The sequence below is a fragment of the Rutidosis leptorrhynchoides genome, chromosome 5, assembly GCF_046630445.1.
Source record: "Rutidosis leptorrhynchoides isolate AG116_Rl617_1_P2 chromosome 5, CSIRO_AGI_Rlap_v1, whole genome shotgun sequence".
NCBI classification, from domain to species: Eukaryota; Viridiplantae; Streptophyta; class Magnoliopsida; order Asterales; family Asteraceae; genus Rutidosis; species Rutidosis leptorrhynchoides.
The window spans coordinates 421,128,331-421,145,253 of record NC_092337.1 but is presented as its reverse complement, the minus strand read 5'-3'; the positions used below and the strand labels follow the sequence as shown (position 1 = coordinate 421,145,253).

Sequence of the window (16,923 nt, the reverse complement as noted above, 5' to 3'; positions counted from 1 at the left end):
TTAAAAAATTCGATATTTTTTGTACATTGTATATTAATAAACTACTTTTTAAAAAGTATCATCGATCAACAAAGTGTATAATCGTTTTTGTATTAATTTACTTCTCAATTACAGCCCTTTAAAAAGTTCATTTAACATTGTTTTATGTCTTTAAAAAGTTCATTTAACATTGTTTTATGTTAACTGCTCATCATAAACATAATGATTTTTTTTTCAAAAATTAAGTTAAAGTGATTATTGATTTAATTAAGTTTAGTAAAATAACTTTTATTTGAATATACTTATATTTAACTAAAATAAGATATTGACATATTTACTATCTATACAAAATGGGGTGAATGTAGAATTATATATTTGTGGATGTGCTAACACTGAGATTTTCAACAGAAAAAACTACTAAAAAATACTCTTTCTATTCCATTTTATTGATTGATATTACTTTTTAAGTTGATTCAAATACTTATTTATTTTCAAGAATTAATAAGAATAATAATGAGCTAATGTTTTTATTATCTGGAGTTTGTTTTGGAAGCAATTTTTCTATCCTTATAACATTGAAATAGAGGACTTTTTTTTTTACTCTCGGGGTGTTTCACTCTCGGTGAAAAATGACTTATCTTTATTCTAGAAAAGAAGAAGATTGGCTACGTCTTACCTCTTTATACTCCACTTTTGTAGGATTGAATTTTGTTGTTATTGTTGATGTGATTTAATGTACGAATGAATTTAAAAGACTGATATGTAAATCATAAACTTAAAGAATAGTATAGTAAATGATATTATAAAATTAAGGGTGTGCAAATTAATGAATAGTGTAACGAAAGTAGTAAGGAACAGGAGGGGGCAACTGTCACCAGTGAATTAGTAATTTTTAATGTAAAATTTTTGGATTTCTTCATTTTAATCCTAGTGAATTTTTTTTGTCCAAAAAGTCTTCATATTTTGTTCCAAAGCCGTCATATTTTGCCTAAAAGTCTTCGATTTTGCTCAAAAGCCTCTATATTTTGCCAAAAAAATTTGCTACGCTTTTAATTTTTTTTGCCCCCGGTGAAATAAATTCATGGTTACACCACTGGACTTGAATGCTGAACCATTCAGCATCTAACATGTTTATTTATGACATTTGAATGACAAATTATGTTAAGTAGTTCAAATATTCATTGTTTGAATAATTCAAAGCTGAAGTACTTTCTTAACTATTAAGCAGATAAATTTATGTAATATCATCTTTATATTATATCAAAATTATTATTAAAACATATATATTCAAGTTTTTATTTATGTAAAGATTAATAAAGTAATTTTATATTATTAACATTGCTCATGAAAAATAATTATAAAACAACTTATCGTTATTCAGAATGAAGGTAGATTATGAATCATTTAACTCAAATGGACTGTTAGTGTTTTTTTACTTCTTTTAAATAAATAAAATAAAAATAAAAATGTCCCGTGACGTACAATGTTGGACTCCTTTTTTATTACGGAGTAATAATTTAAAATTTAAAAATAACTTCATGGGCTTCTAATATATATATATATATATATATCGTATGATGATGATTATAATAAATATAAATCGTTGACTATATAATCACCTCATTTAACAGATTCCTTCCAAATTCTGGTTTTACTTTTAAGTTTATCTTTACCCCACTCTCTGATTCCGTTCCCCTTATCCCTCCGGTTTTCACAGGTAGATAGTTATTTTCCTTTATTTTAAATTTTATTTGTAGATTGTAGATTTATTATTGATTAAGAATTAAGATAGATTATAGATATAGATATAGAGACAATATTTATTGTATGTGTACGTTCTGGGTTTTGTTATTTATCACTCAATTGTAGTTTGGTAAGGCTCTTGATGTTTGGATCTTGAATTTTTATCAAACAGAAGCTCATTTAGATCTTGGTTTTGGATGTTAAATTAGCTCAATTTTACCTTGAAATTGGAAAAAGTTTAAGCTTTTTTAATTTTGTTTAGATGATATTCTTGAAATCCTAGAACCTTCACTCAAATTTGTATGTCAAAAGGGATAACTTTTACCTCGGAAACGGTTCAATTTGTACACTTTATTGCAAAATTGTTAATTTTTAATGATCATTATGCGTCTTGGTTAACCACAATCATGAATTTTTGTTATGTTGTTATTTGGGGATAATTGAAAATTGAATATATGTAATTGAGGTTTAATAGTAATATATAATATAATATGAAAAATCACCCTCTGCATCAAGATTCTCTAATATCTATGGTTTCTATTATCAGTTTTAGGTGTATGAACTGGATGCTTTTAGAGACTTAACTCGAGTGCTTCTGAATTAACATGTATCATAATCTGTGTGTATGTTGATTGCTACTTGATATAATCTTGTGCGTTCTTAAATTTTATCATCGTTACATTGTGATTTCCTCAAGTCAAATGCATATAATAATTAGAGAGCTTGTCCCTTTATCGAAATATATATGCTCTTGTTTCTCGAATTTTATTCGTGGGGTTTATTGGTTAAACTATTATGTGATTTTTGTATGCAGTAAATTAGAATCTGTAAGGTGCAATGGCGGTCACTACCAAACAAATGTCTTTGATAGTCGGGACTCTGGGTGTTTTATCCTTCGTGTTCGGCGTTATTGCTGAAAACAAGAAGGTATCATTCACTAATCTCTTTTCAGCCGGCTATTAGCACGGCACTTATAATATAGTTTTTTGTTTATTCTCATGCTTAATGAATTCCTTGAGCTTATTTTTTTTTTATTATTATTTTTTGGATTTGCAGCCTGCGTCTGGAACCCCGATCACCGGCAAGGATGTCGTTATCTGCAAGTATCCAGCTGATCCAACGGTTGTTTTGGGGTATTTGTCGTTCGGGTTTTTGGCAGCGTCTACTTTAGCTGGCGGATTATCGTTATTTTATCCCTACAAAGGAAAGTCTATTCCATGGCCCGCGTTGTTCCAAAGCACCAGTTTCTTCGTATTCTTCCTTATTGCTTTGTAAGTACACATCTTTGCATAAATATAATCATGCAGTTTGCTTTGAGAATTGTTGCACTGTTATTTTAATAAATTAAAAAAGTACTTGATAACATGTTGAACTTGTATACCAATATCATTGTCGATAAGATACGTATAGGAATCTCACCGAAAGGTAATGTTGCAATTTGTTTGAAAAATTAGGGAAAATTTTATAGAGGTAAGAAAGTTTGGCCACTTTTTGCATTTATGGAAATAATTCGAACTTTTTAAATTGTTGATTTGTTTCTGTTTATGGTAATTTTGTAAGAGTTGTATGCTTTATAGTTCAAACATAGATCAACTAGCATACATTCACGGTTTAAAAATCATCTTGTATGTTTAACTTGTTTAAAATCTTCAAGTACTTGTAACATTATCCATGATTGCAAATGGCGGTTCCGGAGACCGTTGCAGCGGTTTGGGGACTAGCCCGTCCCGTTTGGCCCAAAACATCTAATTAGTCGGTCAACGCTAAAAGTTAGGAAACGTTGGCCAACGTCTGTCAAAAGTTGACTTTTTTGTTTGGCCTTGTTCTATTGTAAACGAAAATCCCAAGCCCATTTAAAATTAATTGGGAAAAACACCGACTTACATGGTATCTCTTTAAGATAAATTAATAAATACACTAATTATAGGTAACATTTTAAAAAACCTATATATTATTTAAAATAACACCACATCATCTTATTTGGGAATCATTTATTTGTAAAATATTTATATATAATAAGTTTTACTTTAACAGGCAACGTTAGTCAACATCCGTTTCGACCCCGTTTTGACCTACTCGACCTTCCAAGGTCTAGACATACTCGTCTCCGTCTCGCGTCTTTTTCAATCTTGAATTCATTATCAAAGTTTGACTATGGACATATAGACAATTTTAACTGATCTATGTTCTGAATGACACAGGGGTTCGACTGGACTGGCAGCCGCAATGCTCTTATGGCCAACAATTACCGAGCACAAACACATTATCAGCAACGTCCATTACAACCTTGAAACAACTTGCCCTACAGCCAAAACCGGACTTCTTGGTGGCGGTGCGTTTTTAGCGCTTGACGCAGCTCTTTTTTGGTTGGTTTCACTCATGTTGGCTGATAACGCAAGGGAAGACTACTTTGATGATGTTAAAGGCGCTGGTGGTGATGTCATCACTACTGAACATAATGCTGATGGTGTCATTAAGGGTAGTGCTTGATAGTCTGGTTTGGCTTTTGCAATTTGGTTTTCGTTTTTATGCATTCGAACTGAAGTTTATATTATTTAATTGCACGTATGGTGGTCTGAATGAATCGAACAGTGTAAATACTGATTTTTATCGTATTTATTGATAAAGAACTTGTTTATAATAAAGTTATATATATCATGTTTTATCTGCTAAATCTAGCTGATATTGCATGTATGAATAATAAGAAAGCAGATCAGATTGCCTACTTATAACATCATGTCATGCTTTGTAAGTGGAGTACTCCATCTACCTATTTGTTCTGTTTCATTTAGCTAAGCTTTTTTATTCTTAGGCCCATTGACCCGTAGCAGAAGTAAATGTGTCAAAATTGACACATGTATTACCACTTTAATCATTGTTAATCTTTATTTCTTTAGCATGTGCTAATGCATGATGGTCTCAAACTACTTGTTGTATTAGTTGAATGCTTAGAAGATGAGAAAAAAATTAACAAAGAATCACTGTTACATGCCAATACGAACAAAATAAAGTCCGTACAATATCTGTTTGTCAAGCAAATCCAAAATAAACGATTTTTCGGATTTAACTATACAAACTTTGAAAAGATATACAAATTTAGAAAGGGAATGTAGAAATACAGACTGAAAGGAGATATAAACAATCCTTATCATATCCAACGTTTGCGATTTCGTGAAGAAGAATGATTCGCTCTTTGAAACCATCTATCCCATCCAGGATCAGCTGGTCCTCTTGTCCTGTTCATATTCATATTTCATATCATAAATAAACAGTAACAATATATATATATATATATCAAATCTCTTACAAGAAAAATCAATGAAAAAGAAATCTAATCCAGAAAATACAAGAAAAATGTTAGAAACCTTTTTTTTTTTTTCATGTTATATCCACTAATAGAAATACAGAACCAAAGTTTGATTTGCTATTTTTGGTAAGCAACTAAGACACTCTGGTATATGCCTAAGGGCTAAGCTATAAGTCCTTTAGCTGTCGGTTAGTAAATTTTATATTAAATTAACATCTATTCCAATTTAGACCGCTAGTATCCGTTCCGTCTTACTCCCGCCGTTGAATCCGTGCTTGGAAGACACCAATATTAGCAACCCGTCATTGGTGTGTGCTTGAAAGACCCGTGCTGCGCTTTTTCATGGGATGACATTATGGATCACGGAACAAATGCATTCATTTATTGTACATTTTGACTTAATACTTGTACCCGTAAATAATTAATTAATTTAGTGGGTGTGAGGAAGTGTGTAATGGGTACGTCATGGTTGTTAGCAGTTAGTCTTTGGTTAGTGATGGGAAGAAGATGATGACGTGGCGCTGACGTGGCATTCCGTGATACCATGACATAACGTCATGGTTAAGAGTGGTCTTACAATCATTTCATTAAGCATGTACAATAATTAGGCATACATTTTTTTGCATATTTATTATGAGTAGTAACTAAACATTAAAATTATTTAATTTTAAAACATATGTAGCAGGAAAAAAACAAAGTAAAAGAAATGACAAATGAGTAGATATTGAAGATTTAATAAGACTTCTTACACCGGAAGCAGAGCATCTGTACTTGATTCAACACTTGAAATCAGCCTGCATATTTATTTGTGCACCACACACCAAACACATTCTCATTAAATTCGCAAATCAAACTAAATAAACTGAGTATGTAATCATAATAAAATAATACTGTTAAATATAAATTAATAAATTAATTTTAATTCACTTACTGTTCACAAACAAGTGATGATTCGCCAAGCGTTTCCAGTTGATCCAGCTCTTCCTGAAAATCACGTTCTTAAAACAGTAAGTAAGCGTTAATTCAAATAATTAATCCAACTAAAGAGGTTGTTTAGCTAGATTAATCTTCATAACTTACACACTTGAGTTAATATAAGCTCGTAAGTGGTTATAAGTAAGTTTAATATCAAATTTGGCGGTGTAATCGAATGAATTAATTAAATTACCTGAATAAATTGGATTTGTTGATTTTGTTGAGATATAATAGCAGCCAAACGATGTTTTCCGATGAAGGTAGAAGATCCGAGAGCGGAAGAAGTTGGATTAATATCGGATTGTGATGGAGGTGTTGGTGTTGTTGATCTAGATTGTGAATGTTGATTGCCATTAGATGAATCCATTAGAAGATTAATTTAAGTAAATTTAATTGATAAAAAAAATGAAGGATGGATTGTGATGCTGATGAATGAATAAAGGTGGAAAGAATAATAAATAAAGGGAGGGAGGAAGGTGCACATAAACCCATCGACTTTTTCTACTGATTGGTCAACATGATGAGGTGGGGGGGCTTAGGTGTGCGTGAAGAAGCATGGTCTCCAATACGAGTTCAAGTGGGTGTCTAACTGGTAACTAACTCTACTTTGTGTGAATGCATGAACACAAAATATCCACTAATTAATTAATAAAGTAGAAATTAATTTCAAATGATTTATGTATAGTTTAAGTAGAGTTAAACTATTATATTTAAGTCTATTATATTTTAAAACTTCAATTCGGTTGAATTAATTAAATAATACTACTAATATACATGTTTCTTTTGTACAGTGATTTTTTTTTACCGGCAGTTTTGGCATCACTTAGAGGAAAATCTACCATCTTCGCGATCATTTGTCACTCACGTACACACTACGGAGGAAACCCATCCGTACCCATAGGCAACCGGGTAGGGAAAACCCGTCTGGGATTCGGATCCGAGACCTCCGCAAGAAATTCCACAAAATCCTGCCTCTACCCGGATTCGAATTCGGGACTCCATAGGAATTTCACAAAGTTTTCTTACCACTCAGACAAAGGCTCGATAGGTTTCTATACTGACTTACTTTATTTAATTTTGATATAAGTGTTTATATATGGTGAATCTTTGTTTAATTGGATTGTGGAAATTAAAAGAAGTAGCCCATGTAAATCGAAGAAATGAACCATATGAGGATTTGAACCACCTTACCATCAACCAGTGGCGGATCCAAGATTCAAGGTGGCTGGTAGCAAAAAATAATACTAATTTTTGTTTACGAATTCAAGATTTGCTATTGACAGGTGAAATGTTTAATAAAAAATGAATCTCAAAAGTGACGTATTCTATAATTAAAATGTTATAAAAGTGTGATTTACATCAATATACTTTTAAATATTACTTCCTTCGTCACATATTAATAGCCCACAGACAAATAACACATGCTTTAACTTAAAACAACTTAAAACAAGTACTCTACCAGGAGTATCTTACAACAAAATGTACGTTGTAATAAATGTAAATATAATATAATATAATATATATAATATAGTGAGAGGATTTGGAGAGAACTTTCAATAGAATAGAATCCAGAGAACCAGAGCAAAAACAAAAGCTCGCTATGATGAACGATGAACATGAATTCAATTAATCAATCCAAGGCGTTTTAGATGATGATTTCAACATGAAAATTGATTAAAATGTTGCATCTATTGTTCGTCAATCGTCATTACAACCTGAAACATCATATAAATTATGAATTTGAGTTATGAAGAAAGTGTTGATTTTTCCCTCAAATATTTGACTTACGAATTCGAGCTCAAATCTAATAGTTAGAATTTGAAACTTTGCAGATAGATTCACGAGATGAATCCTAACAGATCTACGTTTTTAATTTTCGCCGTAGGCTTGAATTTGAGAGATGTATTATATATTGAATTGTTAGTGTACATTTAACTTAATATATATAATATAATATAACTAGCCTTAATAGCCCGTGCGTTGCACGGTTGATTTAAAATTATTATCAATAACTTACAATATATTTAGTAACGTATGTTTCATAAACATCGTTAGTGATAAAAAAAAATATCAATGTTATTCATGTAAATGTTTTCCTATGGACAATTAAAGGTACATTGACAATTAAACGTTAAATAAATAGCAGGTACATTGAAAATTATTCATGTAAACGTTGTCACTAACGTTACTCCCGAAATCAATAGCAGAATATGTCATTTCAAAGAAGAGCAATAATTCTTCACCTACATAGAATTACATGAAATTAAATATTAGGAAATATTAGTGGTAGTTGTTTCAAAGTTCATAGCATAATTAGTTTAGTGAAATAAATAATAAATTAGCATGATTGATCGAACCAGTTTCTATATGTGTTGTAGAACCTCTTACCTCCTTGTAGTCTACATTCTTAGTAGTCTTTGATATTTCATTATCCTTGTTTAAAATGAGGACCTTTAGTCCTTTTTCGATGTAACTCTTGATAGTTCCATAAAGCTCACCGTGACTATAAAATGCTTTGGAAGGAATAAACCAACATGCGTGAGGCTGGCCTTGACTTTTATTTATTGTCATTGCGAAGCAAACAGATATTGGGTACTGTCGTCTCTGAAATCTGAATGAAATTCTCGTATCGGATGGAACAATTAACATTCGTGGAATAGTAGTAATTATAACCTGCTCATTATATACCTGGTTGTAAGCAATAGTAACTCGCACCTTCATTTGTAGCCATATTTACTTTGTTATTATAGAAACTTTATGAAGTCATCATAGTTAGTTCGATTAAACCGTACGCTTGATAACATTTCAACAATATAAGTAGAGTAATTTAGTAGCCCATATGTACAATTTTTTTTTTTACGGAGAATGCAAATCTCTATGGGCAGTAACCTTGTTTGCTAATTTTTACTAATTTTTATTTAATTGACCCATTTGAGTTAAATGGTCAAGCCTACAATGACTAATTCACAAGTAAATGGGTCACAAAACAAATGCACAAAAATTTGTTGTCATAACAATTAGTCAATATATAGAGCAAATTAGGAGCTTTAATGATTGAAGCATATTGTAGTTGTTAAGCATCTCAGAACCTTTATACCAAATTTCCATACTTGTCAATTGTTTTCACTTGACCAACTTAAGATAAATACATAAGCCTATATTTATTAATTCACAAGTAAATGGGTCATAGACCACATTTACATAAAATATGATTCGTGGTCTAAAGATTTGATCATGTCTAAAGATTTGATTCAGAGTACGTATAGTACAATAACAAAAATAATCATGTCTAACTTAATTTGTTTATAATATTCTCAGTTTAAGTTGTTTTGACTAACCTAATTTCAAGATTCACATTTATAATATTAACCTTCAAATGTCCTAAATATAATAATGTATTTTTTGAGTGGCACCAAGTTGCAAAATTTATATTTAAACTCACATTTTAACTTAAAAAAATAATAATCCATAAGTTAAAATTTAGCCCATTCTAAACGCTTTTGAGCCCATGATCTCAAGTTCAACACATACATTAGCTACAACCGAAACCAAAATTAAAGTATAAACTCACCTCATGATAACCAAGTGGTAAGCTGCAAACTGGCTGAAACACAGTAAGACATCCCTCAACCGGTGCCAATGGCAAGTGTTCAGACCACATTCACAAAATGCACATACCAATATATACTACTACCAATTAATGGTATTCATATATATTAAAGTAACTTCATAGATGGATTACATGAGGAATATTTATAAGATACTTACCCACAAAATTAGATCTCAAATAACAAATCAAAAATGAAAGTGAAAAACATAAGAAAATAAAATAGTAAATATAAATAAAATGGAATTTAAGTTACGTTGAGAAAAAGTACCTTTGACAATTTTGACAATCTGCAATACATCTTGTAGTCCAAAATATTTGACTACGAAAACGTCTTCCATTGCAGCAAATTTAGCAGCAGACTCATCCACATCCAAGATCACTATCAACTAAGCAATAGAAAGTCATGCAAGTAATTTATTAACATTTTTTATCAATCAATTTACAACTCTCAATATATTAACAACATAACTAATTCCTTCTAATAATTAGGATTTATGACTGAGATGGTAAATTTAACCCAACAATTGAGATGGCAAGGTATTAAATGTATCTTTGCAGCTCTTGGCTTGGCTCTGACCCACTGAAATATGGCGTTTTCAAGTTTACAAAGATAAAAAAAATGATATAGAACTTCTTTTGAGTTCTTAAAAATCAAATATCTTTCACTTGAAATGGACAAAAAAGAGCTTCATTAGTTAGACATGCGATTCATCGTCATGTGCAAATATGAAATCTATTGCTATGTAACATAAATAAATGCTTACGGTGGGAGATTTATGATCATCTTCATTAGTTAAAGAAATCGTGGCACGCCCAGAAAAGGACCACTAAATTTTCAACCGAACATTGACAATATGTTCATGGATAAAATTAGTAGCAATATGAAAAGTATTACAATAGTTGTTTGAGGTCAAGTGCGATCAACCCGGAAACAAAAAGCTAAATTCAGCCATGACCTATATTTCACGATGACCTAACTTAACAAACCATGCTCATAATGCTGCTAGTCCAGATCAACACATGGAGTGATATGATAGATAAATTCTGTTTATAAAATTCTAAAATGATACCAAGTTTATCAAGCCCATTCATGATCAACACATATTTATATTTATATAACCATACACACACAAAGACATATCATAGATAAAACATAATGATACAAAGGATATCACTTTATTACCACCATGGTCTGTGAGAAACCAAACCAGAAGGCCACCATGAGTTTTACTTCTAAAAGATGTATCGTCAGTGAAATTGTTGCAAGCTCTATTAGCCTTTCTACAAACAAAATAATTAATCAATGTCCCACCTTATTAAGGAATATATCATAATTAGCAATTAGGGTTTCGTATGAAAGTTTTAAAATTTGAAGTGATGTCACCTCCAAAGTTATACTACACTAACAGAATTCATACACAACGATAAACCAAACACAAATATCCAAATTTAACTTGTCCATTCTCGCAATTTAACCTTTCAGATCGAAATTTAACTCATAATTATTACCTAGTTTGAGTAATAAAATCATAATGCTCAAACTTTAACTTAGTCAAACCGGTCAAACAACTCAAATAAGATGATGAAGCGTAAAGGTTGAAATTTCAATAAATCCCAGTAATATTTAATGATCGTGAAATTAAGTTTAAACCTTATGGTCATAGTTCAACGCAAGTCAAAAATTGTCTAAAAATTAAAATATCACAGATCAATCGTAAGAAATTAAAGTAATGCAAACAAAATCAAAGGAGAAATAAAATAGCTTAATTTATGAGTAGTAATACATGATAATTTGACCGATTCAAAGGAGAAACTTTGATGAAAACCAAAATCCTTAATTAATCTACCAATCAACTCATCATATAACAAATCGAAATCAAACTACAAAGATACCTCACGGCCGATGTTTTAAGATGATGAACATGGCGGCGATTTTAGACTGGCGATGTCGTCGTCTTCCTCGTCATGCCCGTCACCGGAGATGTTTCCGGCGGTTTCGAGAATCTGTCGTTAATATATATTATTTATATGGTTTTGTAGAGAATAAGGTTACGGATTAAATGGTGGTAGTTACGTCAACTAATACCGCTGAATGAAGGCATAATCGACGGTGAAAAGGATTTGGTGGTTTTCATTTTGGAAGAGAGAGAGAGAGGGAACGGTTTGGGGAGTAGAATATGAAGGAGACGGGTTATTAATTTTTAATTCACCAGTTAATTTTGGGGTGAAATTGGACAGATGGCAGGTTCTCAGCAAAAGTTTTAGAATAGGCTGTAGGCTATAGGATAGGTAGCCACGTGGCAAATGCATACAATTTATTATAGGTTATAGATTGTTTTTTCCCATAGAAGATAGAATTACATCTTGCACCTAACTCGGGGGCGGATCTACTATAGTCTGAGTGGTTGCACGGGATACCACTGAAATATGCGATGTAATGAATTTTTTTTGAGTTTTTAACTGGTGACACCACTGGATAGTGTACACGTTTTTGAGTGACACAATTGAAATAAGACATTTAGTAGAATTCTTTTGAGGCTTTAATCGGTGACACCAGTGACTATCAATTCTAGATCCGTGTAACATCCCGTTTTCCTTATACGTGGTCTAAAGGTACGTATTTTACCTTGTAGACATTTAATATAGACCGCAAACGAATGTTTATAGTTTAATTGTTTGAAAATGTAGAAAATGGTTTGATCAGGCATCCTGTCGCGTTTTGGGAGGTTCCATCGCGTTCTGGTCTGTCGCGATACGCGACAAAGCTGGCTGGAACGTGATAGCTTCAATATTGCCGACCTGTCCCCTTTATCGCGTTTGAGTAGTGTATGTCGCGTTTGGGTGTCGCGTAATGCGACAGATGTCGCTGTTTGACATTTTTGACCCAATTAAATGGCATCTTTTGGGGGTGTTTTGGTCTTTTCACTTATGGACAGTTTTGGATCTAGAAAACTGATACAAGGGTTATCATAACTCATTTAATACATTTTCAACTACATCCCATTCAATTTTAGAGAGAGAGTTAGGGTTTAGTGAGAGAGAGCTCACTTGAAGAAGAAGAAGACCAAATCCCACCCAAGTCCGAGTTTTAAAGTTGTTCCCTACATCTCTAGCTACGTTGTGATTGTATTGGTAAGTCTTAACTCTATGTTTTGAGTTTTAATTGGTTTATGGCTAGGGTTTTGTGTACTTGAGACTTGTATGACCATTTGGGGGTTAAATGGGTGAATTTGGGTTATATTGATGAAAGGAAAACCCTAATAGCTATAACCTAGGGCTTGGTCTTGTAGTTTGAGATTTGTAAGTGTTAAATGTGTTGTTAGGCACTAATACACTTGTTAAATGTTGAAAGATTTGTAAATGGGTTAAGTTTGACTAAATTTGTAAGTTTAAGTGTCAAAATGGGTCAAATGGGTAATGTTGACCTAGTTTGGGCAAGATGGGTATGAAAATACCCTAGATGGTGTTAGTTGTTGATATTGGACTATAATCACTAGCTTTTAGGGATTTATAATGGGTCTTGGCCATTAATAGGCGGTTTTGGTGTAAATGAGTCATTTAATGCAATTGGGTCATTAAATGCTCAAGTGTTAAATGTTGGTGTCTAGTCCAACTAGTTTGTGTATTGAAGGTGTACTTAATGTAATAGGTACGTTGCATTGAAGGTTGCGAGCTTGATTCCCTAGTTCACCAAAGACGATAAGGTGAGTGGAGTAATTATACGTATGTGTATATGACGTGTTTATTTGTGGGTGTTATGGTATGAACCATCGAGCCGGTAGTGCCATAACATGTGTGCGATAAGATGTGAACCACGGACCGGTAGCATCGAGTGTGAACCACGAGCCGGTAGCACTATAAACTAGATGTGAACCACGAGCCGGTAGCATCGAGTGTGAACCACGAGCCGGTAGCACTATAAAAGAGTATGACTCAATTGCGTATGGAGTGAACCACGAGCCGGTAGCACCATAGCGTTTATGGTTAACCATATTGAGATTGTCGATTATTTAGCATATTGTTTATAAATATTCATTGTGTTGAGTATATGCTAATGCGGTTTGGTGTTAACGTACGACTTGTTAAGTGTTTTGGGTACGATGACATGCTAATTGAGTTACAAGTTCGTATGAGGTATTTAATGAATGTGATTGCAAATAGATGGGTTATATATGTGCATGTGTAATTATTGCATTCACTAAGCTTTAGCTTACCCTCTCGTTGTTTATCTTTTTATAGGCTCCGGAGTGGACAAGGGTAAGGGCATTCTGTTGGATTAGAGATCCCGCTTTGTTTGTTAGGGGACGCTTTTGGATTTGTTAGCTTTGGAAGTTGGCCTAACGTTTTGGATAGTTTAGTCCCAAACCATGCTCGAAGTGTCGTTTGGATTATAAACTATCATTTGTAGTGGGGCGAACTTGTATTAAACTTAATTAATGGCCTTCGTGCCTTGTAAAGATTTAAATTGTGATACGTTTTAAATGGAACTTGTGGAATGGTTTACATATTTTATTGGCGCGTAAATGTGAAATATTTAAAAATATATATATATATATATATATATATATATATATATATATATATATATATATATATATATATATATATATATATATATATATATATTGTATGGAATACGGGTTGGGTTGTTTCAAGTGGTATCAGAGCATGGTCTAAGGGATTTAGGCGACTTAAGATAGGTGCCTAGACTTAGATTTATTTGTGTATGCGTTTTATGCGGGACTTGTAGGAGACGGGTCGGACAGGGTGTTGATTAGTGTTTAGGTTTATGTGAACTAACCTTGCGCTAATTGTTTTGTGTTGTGTTAGCAATCATCAAGCGAAATAGACGTTGTACTAGCAAGTTAATGCGACGTGCTCGCGTAACAATGATTAGCTACCATTGTTACGGGTTCAAATCGTGTCAAACAAGCGATATACGACGATTGTTGAGCGAGATGGGGCGGTGAGGTGTTTAGGTGTGTGTGTCATGACTTTTCGTTCGTTGTTTAATCTATTTCATTTTATAGAATGAAGATGAGAAATGGACACGACACCAATGACGGAAGTACGAGTGAGGACGTTGAACTCACGGCCAAGGTTGAGGCCATCTTTAAAAGGCTAAAAAAGGATTTTCTTGACGATGTTCGAAAGGTCTTCCAAGAGTCGGTTGATGGACAAGTGACCGAAATTGAAATGTCCCGTTCTTATTGATTAAAAACGTTCCATATTAATTGATTTCGTTGCGAGGTTTTGACCTCTATATGAGACGTTTTTCAAAGACTGCATTCATTTTAAAACAAACCATAACCTTTATTTCATCAATAAAGGTTTAAAAAGCTTTACGTAGATTATCAAATAATGATAATCTAAAATATCCTGTTTACACACGACCATTACATAATGGTTTACAATACAAATATGTTACAACAAAATAAGTTTCTTGAATGAAGTTTTTACACAATATCATACAAGCATGGACTCCAAATCTCGTCCTTATTTAAGTATGCGACAGCGGAAGCTCTTAATAATCACCTGAGAATAAACATGCTTAAAACTTCAACAAAAATGTTAGTGAGTTATAGGTTTAACCTATATATATCAAATCATAATAATAGACCACAAGATTTCATATTTCAATACACATCCCATACATAGAGATAAAAATCATTCATATGGTGAATACCTGGTAACCGATATTAACAAGATGCATATATAAGAATATCCCCATCATTCCGGGACACCCTTCGGATATGATATAAATTTCGAAGTACTAAAGCATCCGGTACTTTGGATGGGGTTTGTTAGGCCCAATAGATCTATCTTTAGGATTCGCGTCAATTAGGGTGTCTGTTCCCTAATTCTTAGATTACCAGACTTAATAAAAAGGGACATATTCGATTTCGATAATTCAACCATAGAATGTAGTTTCACGTACTTGTGTCTATTTTGTAAATCATTTATAAAACCTGCATGTATTCTCATCCCAAAAATATTAGATTTTAAAAGTGGGACTATAACTCACTTTCACAGATTTTTACTTCGTCAGGAAGTAAGACTTGGCCACTGGTTGATTCACGAACCTGTAACAATATATACATATATATCAAAGTATGTTTAAAACATATTTACAACACTTTTAATATATTTTGATGTTTTAAGTTTATTAAGTCAGCTGTCCTCGTTAGTAACCTACAACTAGTTGTCCACAGTTAGATGTACAGAAATAAATCGATAAATATTATCTTGAATCAATCCACGACCCAGTGTATACGTATCTCAGTATTGATCACAACTCAAACTATATATATTTTGGAATCAACCTCAACCCTGTATAGCTAACTCCAACATTCACATATAGAGTGTCTATGGTTGTTCCGAAATATATATAGATGTGTCGACATGATAGGTCGAAACATTGTATACGTGTCTATGGTATCTCAAGATTACATAATATACAATACAAGTTGATTAAGTTATGGTTGGAATAGATTTGTTACCAATTTTCACGTAGCTAAAATGAGAAAAATTATCCAATCTTGTTTTACCCATAACTTCTTCATTTTAAATCCGTTTTGAGTGAATCAAATTGCTATGGTTTCATATTGAACTCTATTTTATGAATCTAAACAGAAAAAGTATAGGTTTATAGTCGAAAAAATAAGTTACAAGTCGTTTTTGTAAAGATAGTCATTTCAGTCGAAAGAACGACGTCTAGATGACCATTTTAGAAAACATACTTCCACTTTGAGTTTAACCATAATTTCTGGATATAGTTTCATGTTCATAATAAAAATCATTTTCTCAGAATAACAACTTTTAAATCAAAGTTTATCATAGTTTTTAATTAACTAACCCAAAACAGCCCGCGGTGTTACTACGACGGCGTAAATCCGGTTTTACGGTGTTTTTCGTGTTTCCAGGTTTTAAATCATTAAGTTAGCATATCATATAGATATAGAACATGTGTTTAGTTGATTTTAAAAGTCAAGTTAGAAGGATTAACTTTTGTTTGCGAACAAGTTTTGAATTAACTAAACTATGTTCTAGTGATTACAAGTTTAAACCTTCGAATAAGATAGCTTTATATGTATGAATCGAATGATGTTATGAACATCATTACTACCTTAAGTTCCTTGGATAAACCTACTGGAAAAGAGAAAAATGGATCTAGCTTCAACGGATCCTTGGATGGCTCGAATTTCTTGAAGCAGAATCATGACACGAAAACAAGTTCAAGTAAGATCATCACTTGAAATAAGATTGTTATAGTTATAGAAATTGAACCAAAGTTTGAATATGATTATTA

The 16,923-nt window shown here is 32.4% G+C and overlaps 2 protein-coding genes across 3 annotated transcripts; one reads left to right on the top strand and one right to left on the bottom strand.

The window, feature by feature from the left end:
* The first annotated feature begins 1,586 nt into the window (after positions 1-1,586).
* LOC139850322 (uncharacterized) lies at positions 1,587-4,380 on the top strand. 2 transcript variants are annotated; one of them, XM_071839907.1, is made up of 4 exons: positions 1,587-1,696; positions 2,537-2,649; positions 2,779-2,993; positions 3,924-4,380. In XM_071839907.1, exons 2-4 carry the CDS (start codon positions 2,560-2,562, stop codon positions 4,210-4,212), a joined length of 594 nt encoding a protein of 197 aa, XP_071696008.1. In that variant the 5' UTR covers positions 1,587-1,696; positions 2,537-2,559; the 3' UTR covers positions 4,213-4,380. The 2 variants fall into 2 exon arrangements, with proteins under 2 accessions (XP_071696008.1, XP_071696009.1); XM_071839908.1 differs by lacking the exon at positions 1,587-1,696 and adding an exon at positions 1,737-1,852.
* A 326-nt stretch (positions 4,381-4,706) lies between these two features.
* Positions 4,707-6,565, bottom strand: LOC139850502 (guanine nucleotide-binding protein subunit gamma 2-like). The gene is made up of 4 exons (XM_071840072.1): positions 6,198-6,565; positions 5,961-6,013; positions 5,779-5,823; positions 4,707-4,958 (listed from the first exon to the last, which is right to left on the bottom strand). The coding sequence occupies exons 1-4, from the start codon at positions 6,369-6,371 to the stop codon at positions 4,871-4,873; spliced, it is 360 nt and encodes a 119-aa protein (XP_071696173.1). The 5' UTR covers positions 6,372-6,565; the 3' UTR covers positions 4,707-4,870.
* Between the last annotated feature and the right edge of the window lie 10,358 nt (positions 6,566-16,923).